The sequence below is a fragment of the Helicoverpa armigera genome, chromosome 13, assembly GCF_030705265.1.
Source record: "Helicoverpa armigera isolate CAAS_96S chromosome 13, ASM3070526v1, whole genome shotgun sequence".
NCBI lineage: Eukaryota > Metazoa > Arthropoda > Insecta > Lepidoptera > Noctuidae > Helicoverpa > Helicoverpa armigera.
In genome coordinates this window covers 10484604-10498188 of record NC_087132.1, presented here as the reverse complement: position 1 = coordinate 10498188, position 13585 = coordinate 10484604, and the positions used below count along the sequence as shown (strand labels likewise).

Below are 13585 nucleotides of genomic sequence, written 5' to 3'. Positions count from 1 at the left end.
TCTCCTTTATGGAAAGTCGGTTAAAAAGAGGTACCTACAAAAAAAACAAAAACATCACAGTTACATAATACTTTATTTATACACTTAAGTAATTACTGCATTTTGGACACTTCGAACTTGGTGTTAATGATTTCTTCGTCCGAGTCTAGCAATGGTAGGGTACTGGTGGGGATGTTCTCCTCCACCCAGCGCAGATCTGAGTCTAGCGTGTTGGTCTGGTCGGCGGCGTCGCGAGCGTCGGCCGCGTCGGTCGTCGAGTTCGTGCCGCGCATCTTAACGCCGTACGCGTCGTTTACAAATTGTTCTTCTTCTTCTATGAAAGAGAATAAAATATTTTAAAACGTGAAAATTTTGGATGGATGTTTGGTAGTTTTGGTTTACGTAAAAGCTATTGCACAGATTTTGATGAAAACACAGTAAGCTTATCTCGGACCTCTTCTCAACTATGTTGGGGTCGGCAAACTCAAACTCAAAATCGTATATTCAATTTAGGCTGATAAATCAGCACTTTTCGAACGTCAAAAACAAAAGACAGCCCCCAAAACGCCCGCCCTTCACCAGGCTTTACAAGGAGCGCCTGCCTATCTGAACTTCTCAACCCAGTTAGCCGGGCAACCATCGCAACGGGCTCAGTAAGCGTATATGAAAGAATTAATAGCATGCAGGCTATTTTTAATCCCAACTAAAACTATTTTTCTAACGACTTTTGACCCTACCCATCATGCAATATTTCAATATTCCCAACAGTTTCTGTAGCAGAGTGTAATAGTAGATCCTCCTACCACAATTTTCGGGGCCTAGTTTCTAACCCGTCTATGTTACGTTACAGAACAAAATATCAATCGAAATGAGCTCTTTTTTAGAAGTCGGTTAAGTGTCTTACCTTCACCATCATCAGCATTATCGAGCAGAGGCGTGAAGGCGTACCGCTGGTTGTTGTTGGTGGGCCGCCACAGCACCATGATGACGGTCAGGACGCTCGCGAACAACATGTGCCAGTACGCCTCGTCCATCCATACTTCTTTCCATTCCTAGGTTACAAGAAATACGTCGATAAATAAAAGAATAAATATGTATTTATTTTTTGAGTTTTATGCGGTTACTATGCGCCTATTGAGGATTTCTGCGTTAGTCAATATAATTGAAATTCAAATTATCCAGTAACAAATTTGAAAGTGGAAAAGATATAGGTACATTTACATCACCTTTCCTGCCGTCTTCTTACCAAAATAACTAATAAACAGAAAATAACTTTTTAGAGGAGATGCAAGAAAGCCAAGTTTGCTAATGGTGGATTTCAATAACCTCATCATCATCCTTCGAGCCTTCTTCTCTACTATGTTGGGGTCGGTACCAGTCTAACCGGATTTATGCGGTTACTCGGGCCTATATAACCTATCTAGCTAAATATGGAATTGCCTACTGAAGGGAGCAAGATGGATTTCATTTAGTAAATTAATCGCCCTTCATACACACTTGGGGGGGCTACTAGAGCTAATAGGGCTAGGGGGCTAATAGAAGTAGCCCGGCTACTTCTATTTGAAGATTCTCCATAAAAATTAAATGCTGTATACTTACGGTGATACAAGGAAGCACTCTGTATGACTTGATTGAGTATAACATGAAAACCACGGAAGATATCACAGCGAATATCAGCGTGTTCGTGAAATGTCTGTACAACGATAACTTTATGTTGTTTCTGGAACAAATACAAAGAAAGACTTAGCACTAGTGAAAATTATACGATAATCATGGGCCTAGAAGAAATACACCTAAATATGAATGGAATCAAAATCGAATCTTAAACACCGTTTTCACACTAGAGGATTTTCCACTCGATTTTTTTGCGCGTAACATTGCAAGCGGAAAAAATAAAAAATCTGTAGCGCGGTTTTAAATGTCATCTTTCCTGTTGGCATACCATTTCAGTTTCTGATAGCAGACAGTTTCATCAATTTGTTTTGATTTTGGACTTCCCTATCATGTGTCCAGACAACTAAGATTTGTATAAAAAGTCAAAAATTGCTATTAATTTCTGTCACAGGCGTTTTTAGTCACCTTAAAAACTAAAAATGATTTTCACATTATTTCAATAAAACACTTTTACAAAGTTCTCATTAGCCTTACCTCCTCAACTGCAGCGTCCTCATAGTATGTGCGAGTGACACAAACACCCACCAGCATATCGCACTGTCTAACAGTGACAGCGGCACTTCAGACAGTAGTAAGTCCCATATGGAGTCTTTGGCCTTAAAACACTTTAAAATAGCCTCGTTTCTTACCTCCTCAACTGCAGCGTCCGCATAGTGTGTGCGAGTGACACAAACACCCACCAGCATATCGCACTGTCTAACAGTGACAGTGGCACTTCAGACAGTAGCAGATCCCTGTTGGAGTCGTTAGCCTTGTGGTGCAGGCGTAACCACGCGTTGATGCCGCCGAGGATGCCCCATAGGACTCCCGTGCCTACTACGCGTTGTAGGGCTGGGCCTAGGCGGGGTCTGAGGAAAAGAATATATACAATTTAAATAAATCTTTTTGGAAAAGCTTTGGGGTGATTTACATATTTGATGTTTTTTATATACCTAACATTTATTCTTGAGTGGATAAGAACATCCAACATTTTCGAGAAAAGTCATTAAGCGTGTCTAACCCAGTCTATGAAAGTTCGCTTAGAAATTAGTTTTACATTGAAGAATTCAAATTCAGTACTAAGATTATCAAAACCTGTTTTGAAGATATAAAAAGAAACATATTTGTTGAACTTGTGTTGAATTATTGCAGACCTATTGTAGTTAAGTTTAAGAGAGGGCTTACTTGACAATTCCAAATCCTAAGGACACAATGATGACCAGCATCCTCGCTAGCGCCCTCTTCGCCACTGAGATCCACTCCGCAAACATGTACACCTCCGCGTTGAAATAACTGTAAGAACAACATGACATTAAATAATTATAGACAAAAAAGCTAATTTTATGTAATACAAAAGCAGATCGCTTGATTAAAGTCGATGTATGTTTGCTTCATGAAATACATTTTAAACAATTATTTCGGAAAGCATTCCAGGATTTTCGTGCTAAGGGGTCACCCCTTAGAATTGGGATTGTAAAGAGATCAGATAAGAAATACTTCAATATAAAATCATGATTAGGTACATGACAAACATGGATTATGGTTACACTGAGGAATAAAAAAGGCATAATCATACATTTTAATCGATTTAAACTTGGATTAACTTTACTCTGTTTATTAAGAAGTGGGTAAGAATATACTTGATTTTTAAATCAGGATATATTATTTTCATACCAAAACACCCACATCAATACACAACTTTAAAAGTCATAAAAAACTCACCCAGAACTATTAATAGACGAATAAACGCCGTAGTAAGTCGCACTTTCGACCATGCCTAACAACGCGACGCCACCTATCCAGTACTGTATGCGGAGTAGATCCCGCCATTGTAACCAACAGACTAGCAGCCAGCCGGTGCATAGTAGTGTGTATACTCCGCACATTACACCGAAGAACTGCGGACAAACAGATATTTTTGTATAGAATATAACTTAATGTTATTAGAGATTGATCATCTCATCTGCCGAGCCTTTTCCCTGAGATTACACAAAAGGAACTGGTGTTACAAAATATACATAAAAAGATATCTCTAAATCATATCTTATACTGATATTGTTAAGCTAATGAATTTGTTTGTTTACTCAGGCGATTTGAAAAATATTTCAGTATATAAAAATAGTTCATACATAGCTCATTTATAGAAGAAAACTAAGTATAGACATTTTCAACACACCCTGTTTATTTAATGGAGTTTTGCTGCTATGAAGTGATTTTGAAGAATATAAAATAGCATTTTACTTAGAATAACGGTTTTTAATGTAAAACTTGATTGCTATTTAGTATCGTGATATCGGAGAACTTTTAATAAAAAGTATTGATTATTTCAAGTATTATTTTTGGTCACGTTTCTTTTTCACATTTCTATAGGCGCAGTTTTTTCTAAACTTACCGGTAACAACGGCCATATGGCAGCAGACAGGTACCCCGAAGGCGCCGCCATCTCTATGCTGGCGACGGCTTTGAACTGCTTGGTGGATGTGAGGGTCATTTTCAGCACGTATATGCCTTCAGTGTCCACTGTTAGTAGCGTGTGGCGGGCTGATTTCTGTGGGAGAGAGAAATTAGTTTATTTTGCAAGTTATTTTTTTGTATGGAAGAAGAAATGAAAATCCCACCAAAAACATTAAATGTAAAAAAATGCCAAGTCTCTCGATGCAGTCTTTCCATCGTAAAAAGTTTTGAGATCTCATAGAAGCCAAGTCCTATTCAAAATATTTTGTAGTTATAAATCAACATTTAGTAATTGTATCAATAGTTTTCTTTATATTATAATTATAGTGACTTGGCAATGAGCACAAGAAGAAACAAATAAAACGGCATATTTGGATTTAATTTTCTTTTGGTTTATCCGTGTCGTCCCAACCGAATTTCGGCAACGGCAGTCAGTCTTAGTGTACTCTCGATTCATTTACTTTCTTAAGCGATGGCCCGTAAGGTATTCTTAATTATTGTATTGGAGCATGTAGTCGGTAGTGACCATCATGATTCACATCTGATCACTGGTCTCGTCAGAATATTTGCACATAATTCCAGGCAGCAAGCAGCTTTTAATTTGTGCTCATTGCCAAGTCACTATAATTATAATATAAAGAAAACTATTGATACAATTACTAAATGTTGATTTATAACTACAAAATATTTTGAATAGGACTTGGCTTCTATGAGATCTCAAAACTTTTTACGATGGAAAGACTGCATCGAGAGACTTGGCATTTTTTTACATTTAATGTTTTTGGTGGGATCTCATTTATTTTTTGTAAGTGTATTTCTTTCTTTTTTTTCACGTTCCATTACACTATATTTACAATTACTACTATAACAATATATTAATAGGGCTTAAACTTATATATAAATGCATATATAATTATATATATATATATATATATGTATAATAAATAACTAACAAACTAAATAGAACTAAACTAACTAACAAATAACTAACTAAATAAATATATATCTACTAACTTACAAACTATAACTAGCTAAACTAAACTAAATAACACGTAAAGTTCTCCGAATATCAATTATCACTACAATATTTTTTAGTTTCGAAATAGTTTTTCATAGACAGATGGCGCTATCAAATTAAATTTTTCGAATTATTTTGCAGTACTACTTAGACTGCGCTTTGTAACGAAACCATAGCGCGATTCAGACAGGTACAACGCCATCTATCGAGCGCGCATACAATATTTATCACAATACAATGGAGTTTTAGCTTTATTAATTTAATGAATTATGAACTTTATGTATTAATTTGTATTAATGATAGTCTTTGTATTACATTTATATTATTCTTTTCTATTCTATGTATGTATTCATCCAATTGAATAGGTTCTTAAACAACGAACAAAGTTAACAATGCAGTCAAAATCCATACATAATGTTCTTGCCACACCGCAAATATAAAATTGTTTTCTATTGCATATAATTTTTTAATGTTTTTATAATTTTTCCTTTATATGTGGCTAATAACCTATCTTGGTGCAAAATTTGAAGTTTCTAAGTCTGCTAGAAGTACCTTAGATTTTTGATGATCTGTCAGTGAATCAGTGAGTCAGTGAGTGACAAAATGGTGTAACTTTGATCGACCGTAACTCCTAAACTATTAATTCAATTGGCATGTAATTTCGAACTTAAGCTTGTTCTAATGCCTACTATTATTCACCGAAAACCTAAACTCCTAGCTTTGTCCACGTCGAAGATATAGGAGGGGCGAAACAGCCGCGAATCGCTTCGAGAAAAGATGGTACGGCCGTGCCCGTTTTGCTCGAGACTTGGCTGGGGCACTGCCGTGCCCCCAGATGGGGAAAAGGCAGGATGAAGTTGATTTACATATTTCTGTTTTCAGGTGAAATTGTTATAAATATCATCATAATAAGCCTTACCTTTTCCTTTTCAAACTTTTGTTGATCAAGTTAAGTTCGCTGGGAACAATTTAAGATATAAACCTTTTGAATTTGTTCATTTTCTACAATACTGAAATCTCACCAGGTTACTAGCCTTTCCTCAACTATATTGGAGTCGGCATCCAGTCTAACCGAATGCATCTAAGAACCAGTATTTTATGTATAGAGCACTTCAATCCAGTTACCTAGGGAACCCGATACCCCTTGGTAAGACTGGTGGTCAGACTTTCTGGCCTCTAATTACCAGTAACGACTGCAAAGATGTTCAAATGACAGCCGGAATACGATAATTGAACGTGCCTTCCGAAACATGGAGGCCTGGAGGCTATAGGTTTTTTTGCCGATGTTTGTCTTTCATTAGTTCTCTGATGATGCAAACAACTGATATGTGGTAAAATAATATACTTACCGACACTGTAGGTACCCCATCCTTTTTCGTGACCTCAGGCTGTGTCGGTTCGAGGAAGATGATTTGATTTGGGTGCTGGCAAGTGATCTTTGTCTTCTCTTCTCTTATCACTGAGATAGTCGTGCCGTTTATATCGACGATTGAGCGCTCGATTCTGTTTGAACATGCTACTACTTGCTGCAAACAAAAATTGGTATAAAGTCAACATTGAATAATCTATACTAAATAATATTGTAAGGCTGAAGAGTTTGTTTATGTGCTTGAAAGCGCTAATCTCATTTTTTCAAATCGGTCTAGTAACTACTATTTATGCTTTCAATATAGCCCATTTATTCGCAAAGGCTATGTTTCTCATCCGGGTGCGCGAAGTACGGGAAGCACTTGCCGGGGCCAGTGAAGTTAAGCATTGACACAAATGTCTATAAGTAAAAGGAAACGCTGTCTGGTTTTAAAATAATCCTGATCATGATAATTACCATTATAAAAAAGCGTTGAGAAAATGCGAGATAGACCGGGAGAAATAGCCTGTATAAAAAAAATACGGCCATTGAAAGTTTTTCAGTTATTTAGCACAGATATTCTTAACAGTGGAAGGGTTTACGTTAAACATAAAACAACCTTTACCTAGTCAGAATAAGTTTCAAAATACAATAGCTCTATTCCTAGGTAAAGTCGTAGACTAAATATTTAGCTAATTACAAAAAGGGGTTACTGTAAAAACTGTACTATATCTACTAGAAAATTGCGTGTAAACATAAGCGTATGACTAAGCTTATTACTAAATATTTATGCCCATGAAACTGGGGATAAAGCTTTTTCAATTTCAGCCTTATTTATGAGAATATAAGGATGAGAATAGTTTCGCCAAAAATTAATAAAGTGGTAATAATAAATGCATGAGATTTAAAATTCTTCTTAAGGCCCCATTTTTTTACTAGTTTGACTAAACTATAAAGTTATTGTTGCTGTAGATTTTAGCAAACCTATGTGGCCTATGTGGTTTCGCTGACTATAACATCAGAGTACTAAACTCTATTTATATCAGTTAAGTAAATTATTCGGTAATTAAATCGGTTAGTTTGTATGTACTTTCTAAATATAGGTATTTTGGACACCAATTGATAAAATGGTGAAGGAAAACCTCTCGAGGAAACTTGGACTATCAATATACTTGTACTACTTACTTTATTGTCTGAAATCACCTAACGCTCAATCTTCTCCGTGTGAGAGGAAGCTTGTGTGCGGGAAGTAAATTAGTAATATGGAAGTGTTTTTTCTTTCCTCTTTTCCGTTTTTAATGTTAGTACGTGCAGAAGTTCCCTCATGACATAGACAATATATATAAAAAAAGTATTGATGCATACCTGTTCAAAATAATGCAGGTAATCGGGTGAACATCTAGTCTTGGCCCACTGGTAGTTGATCGTCACATCAGTGGCATTCACCATATCACATTTGACTGAAAGAAAATGTCTGCAATTTTAATATAATAATAATGGCGACCTGGCCGATTGTGGGCCACGGCTGCTGTTCTCATATAAGAAGCCAGCTGCGCAGGACATATTACAGTGCACAAGCATTTGCGCAGACACAGGTGCATTCACTATTCCTTCACTCTCATAGCCCGATGGAACGGTAGGACCAGAGGAGAGAACTAATGTTCACTTATAATGATCACTAATGTTATAGGTATTAGGTAAGACTTCAAGGAGTATCTTGATATTCAGATTGAGGAGGTCAGATAAGCAGTTGCCCCTGTAAAATATAGCTGCATAGAGTTGTCTGGAAGCTGACCACAATATAGTTGAGCAAAGGCTAAGCAGATGATTCATATTTATTTCTGATTTTGCAATTTGGCGCTGACATAGTATTATCATGAGTGCAAAATATGACAATATGACAATATGACGTCAATAGCCATTTAGATATAAGTAGCATTATTATTATTTGACATTGGACAAACAAGGGAGAAAGTAAATGCGTTGTATGAAAGGTCAAATTGTTTTGCCATCTAGTGTACCTAGTTACAAAAGCGCATATTAGTATTGTCTTTCTGAACATCTGTTTTATAAAACTGTATAAACAAGGCTCTTATTAAACTAATTATACGTAATTGACTTATTTAACATGTTTGTTATTTGTTTATGAGTTGATCTAAAGGACATGTAGAGGTAGAACAGACTAACATTTTATGTGTACCTATGTGTGTGTTTGTCACCTCTTCATGACCATAAGACTGAACCAACTTTGATGGGGCTAGGCTAATAAGCTTCTTTTTATTCAGGTGCGGAAAGTTCCCTTGTAGAAGCGGGTGAAATCGCTAGTGGAGGCTAGTTTTGCATATATTTACTACTAACACAATATTACCGCTATGGACGTAACATTATTACTACCGTATCCATTCAATACAGATGACACTGCAGTTGTATACAAACACAATTCAACATTAGTCACGACATACTAGAACCCTGTTAAACTGATAACAATAGGTTTTATCTTAAAAGCATCAGATAACTTGCCTATGTCCAGTGATAAGATACTATCTTACATGCACCGTTATTGAATTAAATATTGGCAACAATAGTTAGAAAATCTTAGAAATGCCACACCTTCATCCTGATAATTTGTGTCACATGAAAAGAATAGACTTTTAAATACATATTTTTACTCATATTTTATGTAATTTTTTAACTATGTATAATAAAACAAAATAAGAGCCAGACAAGCATGTTTGGGTGCGTCATATCAGTCAATTGATAATGAACTAATGGGTCAAATGATTTGAAAATCAATTCAAAATGAATCCTATTAGGACAGATTTGATACCTACAAAGGCATATACATATATTCTCATTTGTGAAATTATTGAATTACCTAGTTGAATTAAAGAGTAGTGTACCTACTGGCTGGCCACTTGCAACTTTAAAAAGTTTATATTGAGTGTACTTATTGCCTAAGCCTAAGCTATACCCACAAGGATAAATGGTATTTGATAACAAAGGTGGGTACTTCAGATTTCTAATCCTAATCATATTGTTTGTTTAACTATTCAACAAGCAATAATTAATAACATTCAAGAATAACCTAGAATATAAGGCTTTTATATTTGCCAATTTGAAAATACCGAAAATTCATCATCTGCCTAGCTTTTTCCCAACTACCTTGGACCTTTGATCTGTAGATCTCTACAACTCAATTACCCGGTCAACCTGGTACTATTTGTTAGAACTCTGCAGACTTTCTGGCTTCCACCGACCCATAGCAACACCTAAATCATTTGAATTCAAAATTGTTATATCATCATGCAAACAATTTAAGATACCATGGCAACCAACTACACACAGGACGGATATGAAGCTTATAATCAGGCAAATTGTATTTTATCTACGAGTTATCACCTCTCAAAACTATACCTACAACAAAGAATTTATATTGCAACAAAAACCAATTAGCTTCAAAGCCTTGAATAACAGAGTTGACGATTAACAGTCTCAGTTAGGAGTGTTTGCAATTTAAATTGCTGATAAAAGCAGTATATTGTTAATTTAATTATTTTGTTTCGAATTACACAGTCTGAAGAAGTTTTATTACTGAAATCTTATTGCAATTACAAACATGTGGTAATTGAGACTTCAAACTCAATGTTTTTTTCTACAGGAACATCCTAATTTAACCAATGGGAGTAGTGCATACATCCTGCTTGTAACAGGAATCAGTAGATCTCCTTTTAATAAATTGCATATTTAGTAATATGTCCATGGTTCACCAACGGACCAATAAAAAAATAAGCTATTGATGATGATAGCAAAAAGTTTTGTAGATCTGTTGACCTCTATTGTTTGATAAACTTTTTTTTACAGTTGGTGAGGTAATCTAATAAGATTCAAATTAAGAACTAATGTTCGTGATTGGCTACAAATGGTGTAAAACTAATACAAACATGGTGAAAATAAAGCAGATAAAGAAGAATTATTTTAACTAATAGAATATAGTACTTACACATTATAATGAGCTGAGAATCCTTAAATAGTGACTTAGCTAGTGTAAACACACAACTGTCCTGAAATTAAAATTAATAAAAAAATCATAAACAGGGTTTGCAGACCTTCTTTTTGATATCAAATTTAAAAATAGAACTTTGAAGCAGTAACTCTATGGCTTGTGAGGATTTAGTTCATGAATCTTTTTTTAATAAACATTAAATTAATGTATATAATAGCAGTATCTATAGTTTTACTATTGAAAAGATAAATATAGGAAAGTAGAACATATATAAAGAACTATTGTTGTTCATATCTAGAGGAAAAAAACATTTTTTTAATACTTTTCCTGTTTTCATTCCTATCAATCAATTGTATGAATGTATACTTCTTTTGAGGTTTTAAAACAGGTAAAATGATTTAACATGCTAATTTTTACTGTATTTACCTATCTTTATAGCTATTTATATACTCGAGCATGAAGGAATGAGTCAGAAAAATATACACAAGTGGTTTCATTACTAGCTTATCAAACGTTTGTAAATGAGCATAATAAATTTGTGCCTACAAACGATGTAATTATACTATTAACACTGTGTAATTTAGTGAACTATCATAGTGGGAAAAATTAAATCTCACCCCGTTCAGCGGTAAATCCCATTTTCCGATGTCCGAAAAACTGTGCGTTACTTTGACGATTGCCACAAAAAATATGAATAGGTTCCGCAACATTGTGATTGTTTGAGGCGGAGGAACCACAATTTATTTTATTATCAACGACAAACTACCAAACACCATTTTAATTTGATTTTTAATACAAATAACAATTCTTTGGAGGATAGGAAACGCATTCACTTGACAGACATTTGTTTGACAGTAGTGCATTTGACATTGGTTAGTTGACGTGACTCACTCACACATATGAAAGAAAATTGATGCCATTCGGCCTTGTCACTCCTTTCTCTATTGCATTTGCTTACGAGTTTTAAAATATGCTTTTAATTTTAATATTGATCGTGTGTACATTCAATTTCGGACATACGAGGTGTAAGATATATTTATTAATGAAATGATGGAAGATTTAATAACTGATGCTTAGGTTTATAATGCCTATGGTCTACGCTTTGACGTCAAAGTCATAATTAAAAAAATAATTGACAGGACCTATGGTTGTCGTGTCAAAATATTTTTGTTTTGTTCTTCGTATAATTTATTAAAAATCGCATAATATGTCATAATTGTAATGTTTTCTATTTATTTAAATGTTAAGTTACGTAAATTAATTATAAAAACACTGAATACTTATCATGTTTTGGTGATACAACATCCATAGTGTGGTACCGTGGTAGTCATGTCAGATTGCGCGCTGGTGTCCAATGTAAGCGAACACGATGCGAGTATGGACGTGGGGAACGACAAGTCTCTATTCGAGCCCTCTGTTGAAATGATGGTAAATGATTTTGACGACGAGAGAACACTAGACGAAGAAGAAGCATTAGCGGCGGGAGAGCAACAGGATCCCAAAGCAGAACTCAATAGCCTTCAGCGAGAGGGGGATATGCCCTTGGAGGAACTTCTAGCACTATACGGATACGACAGAAGCATGGACAAGCCCATACCTGAGCAGGCCCCGGAGGTGGTGCCCGAGGAGATTGAGAAGACAGAATCAGCATTACAGCAGTTATACAGTGAGACTACTAGTCCAGAAGCCACGAGATGCCTTAGGTCAGGGTCCAGACCGCCTTCAGAAGAAGAAGATGACTATGACTATAGTCCCGATGAGGATGACTGGAAAAAGACTATTATGGTTGGTAGTGACTACCAAGCTGCTATCCCTGAAGGTTTATGTAGCTATGATGATGCATTACCATATGAAAATGAGGACAAGTTGTTGTGGAACCCAACTATGTTAGAAGAAAAGGTAACAGAGGAATATATGAAGAAAATATGCGCTATGAACTCGGCAACAGGAATAGATGCTGTTCCTCGAGGGAGACAGTTGCGAGATGACGAAGAAGCTCTGTACCTGCTTCAACAGTGTGGACATAATGTGGAGGAGGCCTTGAGGCGGCGGCGCATATCTGCCCAAACTCCTGCACATGCAAGTCTGTGGTCAGAAGAAGAATGTCGCAACTTTGAAAATGGGCTAAAAGCCCATGGCAAGGACTTCCATTTAATCAGACAGTACAAAGTAAGGACTCGGTCTGTTGGTGAACTGGTACAGTTTTATTACATTTGGAAAAAGACAGAACGGCATGATATATTTGCAAACAAGGCTCGGTTGGAGAAAAAAAAGTATACAATACACCCGGGCCACACAGATTATATGGACAGGTTTTTGGAGGAGCAGGAGGCATCAGGACCTGGGGTGGTTAGACCAGTGTCACCTTCTCCGATGATGGAGTTTGGTCCCTCTCCTGCAACACAGCCTGACCCATTGGCGTTGGGTGAAAAAGAGGTGTTTTCCCAGTTAAACGCCCACACCCCACCTCCACGAGCCTTGTCTATGGAGGATCCAGAACCTCCAACAGGTTCCTAATCCATGTATTATTGGCAGAAGCCATTCGTAGCAAGCACTGTTTGTAACATACTTAATTATGTTGTTATTAGATATAAGTGTATTTTTTCCTTATTCATGAAACTAATCCAATTTTGTTTTTGTAACACTATTTTATATAAAGGACTGACTAAGACCCTTTTTTTGTATTTTAACATTTTAAAACAGTACAATGTAAATAATAATGCTGTAAATTATGTTATGTGTTTGTGAATAAGGGAATTATGCTGAATGAAATGAATGTTTGTGCACTCATCGGAAGATGGGAGGTGTATAAAATTATGTGGTAATTGAAATAAGAATAAACAGTGCAAATACGTGTGTCACTTTATTTTAACACACCTTTTTCCTTTTAATTACTCAAGACTTGTTACTATTTCGTTATTGAATTGTAGGTATATTGATGAGATCATTGGGTTTGTACCATGGAGAACAAAATGACTCTTTACTCCGTGGTTTGTGCGTACCTACATAATGTAGATCTGTCTACATTTTCTAAAATGAAATACCTAACTTTTGCGCGCCAATTCACAAATGAACATGATGTAGGTCAGGTATCTACAATACAGTCATGTGAATTGGCAGAAGGAATTTC

At 35.8% G+C, this 13585-nt stretch overlaps 2 protein-coding genes across 2 annotated transcripts; one reads left to right on the top strand and one right to left on the bottom strand.

Moving 5' to 3' along the window:
* Positions 1-54: 54 nt before the first annotated feature.
* LOC110373353 (transmembrane protein 87A) lies at positions 55-11306 on the bottom strand. The gene is made up of 11 exons (XM_049840338.2): positions 11073-11306; positions 10453-10513; positions 7818-7912; positions 6454-6630; positions 4025-4180; positions 3355-3530; positions 2818-2925; positions 2283-2501; positions 1579-1699; positions 884-1031; positions 55-313 (listed from the first exon to the last, which is right to left on the bottom strand). Exons 1-11 carry the CDS (start codon positions 11163-11165, stop codon positions 93-95), a joined length of 1575 nt encoding a protein of 524 aa, XP_049696295.2. The 5' UTR covers positions 11166-11306; the 3' UTR covers positions 55-92.
* Positions 11307-11572: 266 nt separating this feature from the next.
* On the top strand, positions 11573-13307 carry LOC110373333 (mesoderm induction early response protein 1). The gene has a single exon (XM_021330578.3). The coding sequence runs from the start codon at positions 11785-11787 to the stop codon at positions 12970-12972; it is 1188 nt and encodes a 395-aa protein (XP_021186253.3). The 5' UTR covers positions 11573-11784; the 3' UTR covers positions 12973-13307.
* The last annotated feature ends 278 nt before the right edge of the window (positions 13308-13585 follow it).

Bases quoted from the DNA above. Each gene is read 5' to 3' on its own strand.
- LOC110373353 (XM_049840338.2), bottom strand. From the start codon at position 11,165: ATGTTGCGGAACCTATTCATATTTTTTGTGGCAATCGTCAAAGTAACG. The intron at 10,514-11,072 runs GTGAGATTTAAT...TTTTAATTTCAG, and splicing joins GGGATTTACCGCTGAACGGG to GACAGTTGTGTGTTTACACT. The intron at 7,913-10,452 runs GTAAGTACTATA...ATTTTCTTTCAG, and splicing joins TTCTCAGCTCATTATAATGT to TCAAATGTGATATGGTGAAT.
- LOC110373333 (XM_021330578.3), top strand. From the start codon at position 11,785: ATGTCAGATTGCGCGCTGGTGTCCAATGTAAGCGAACACGATGCGAGT.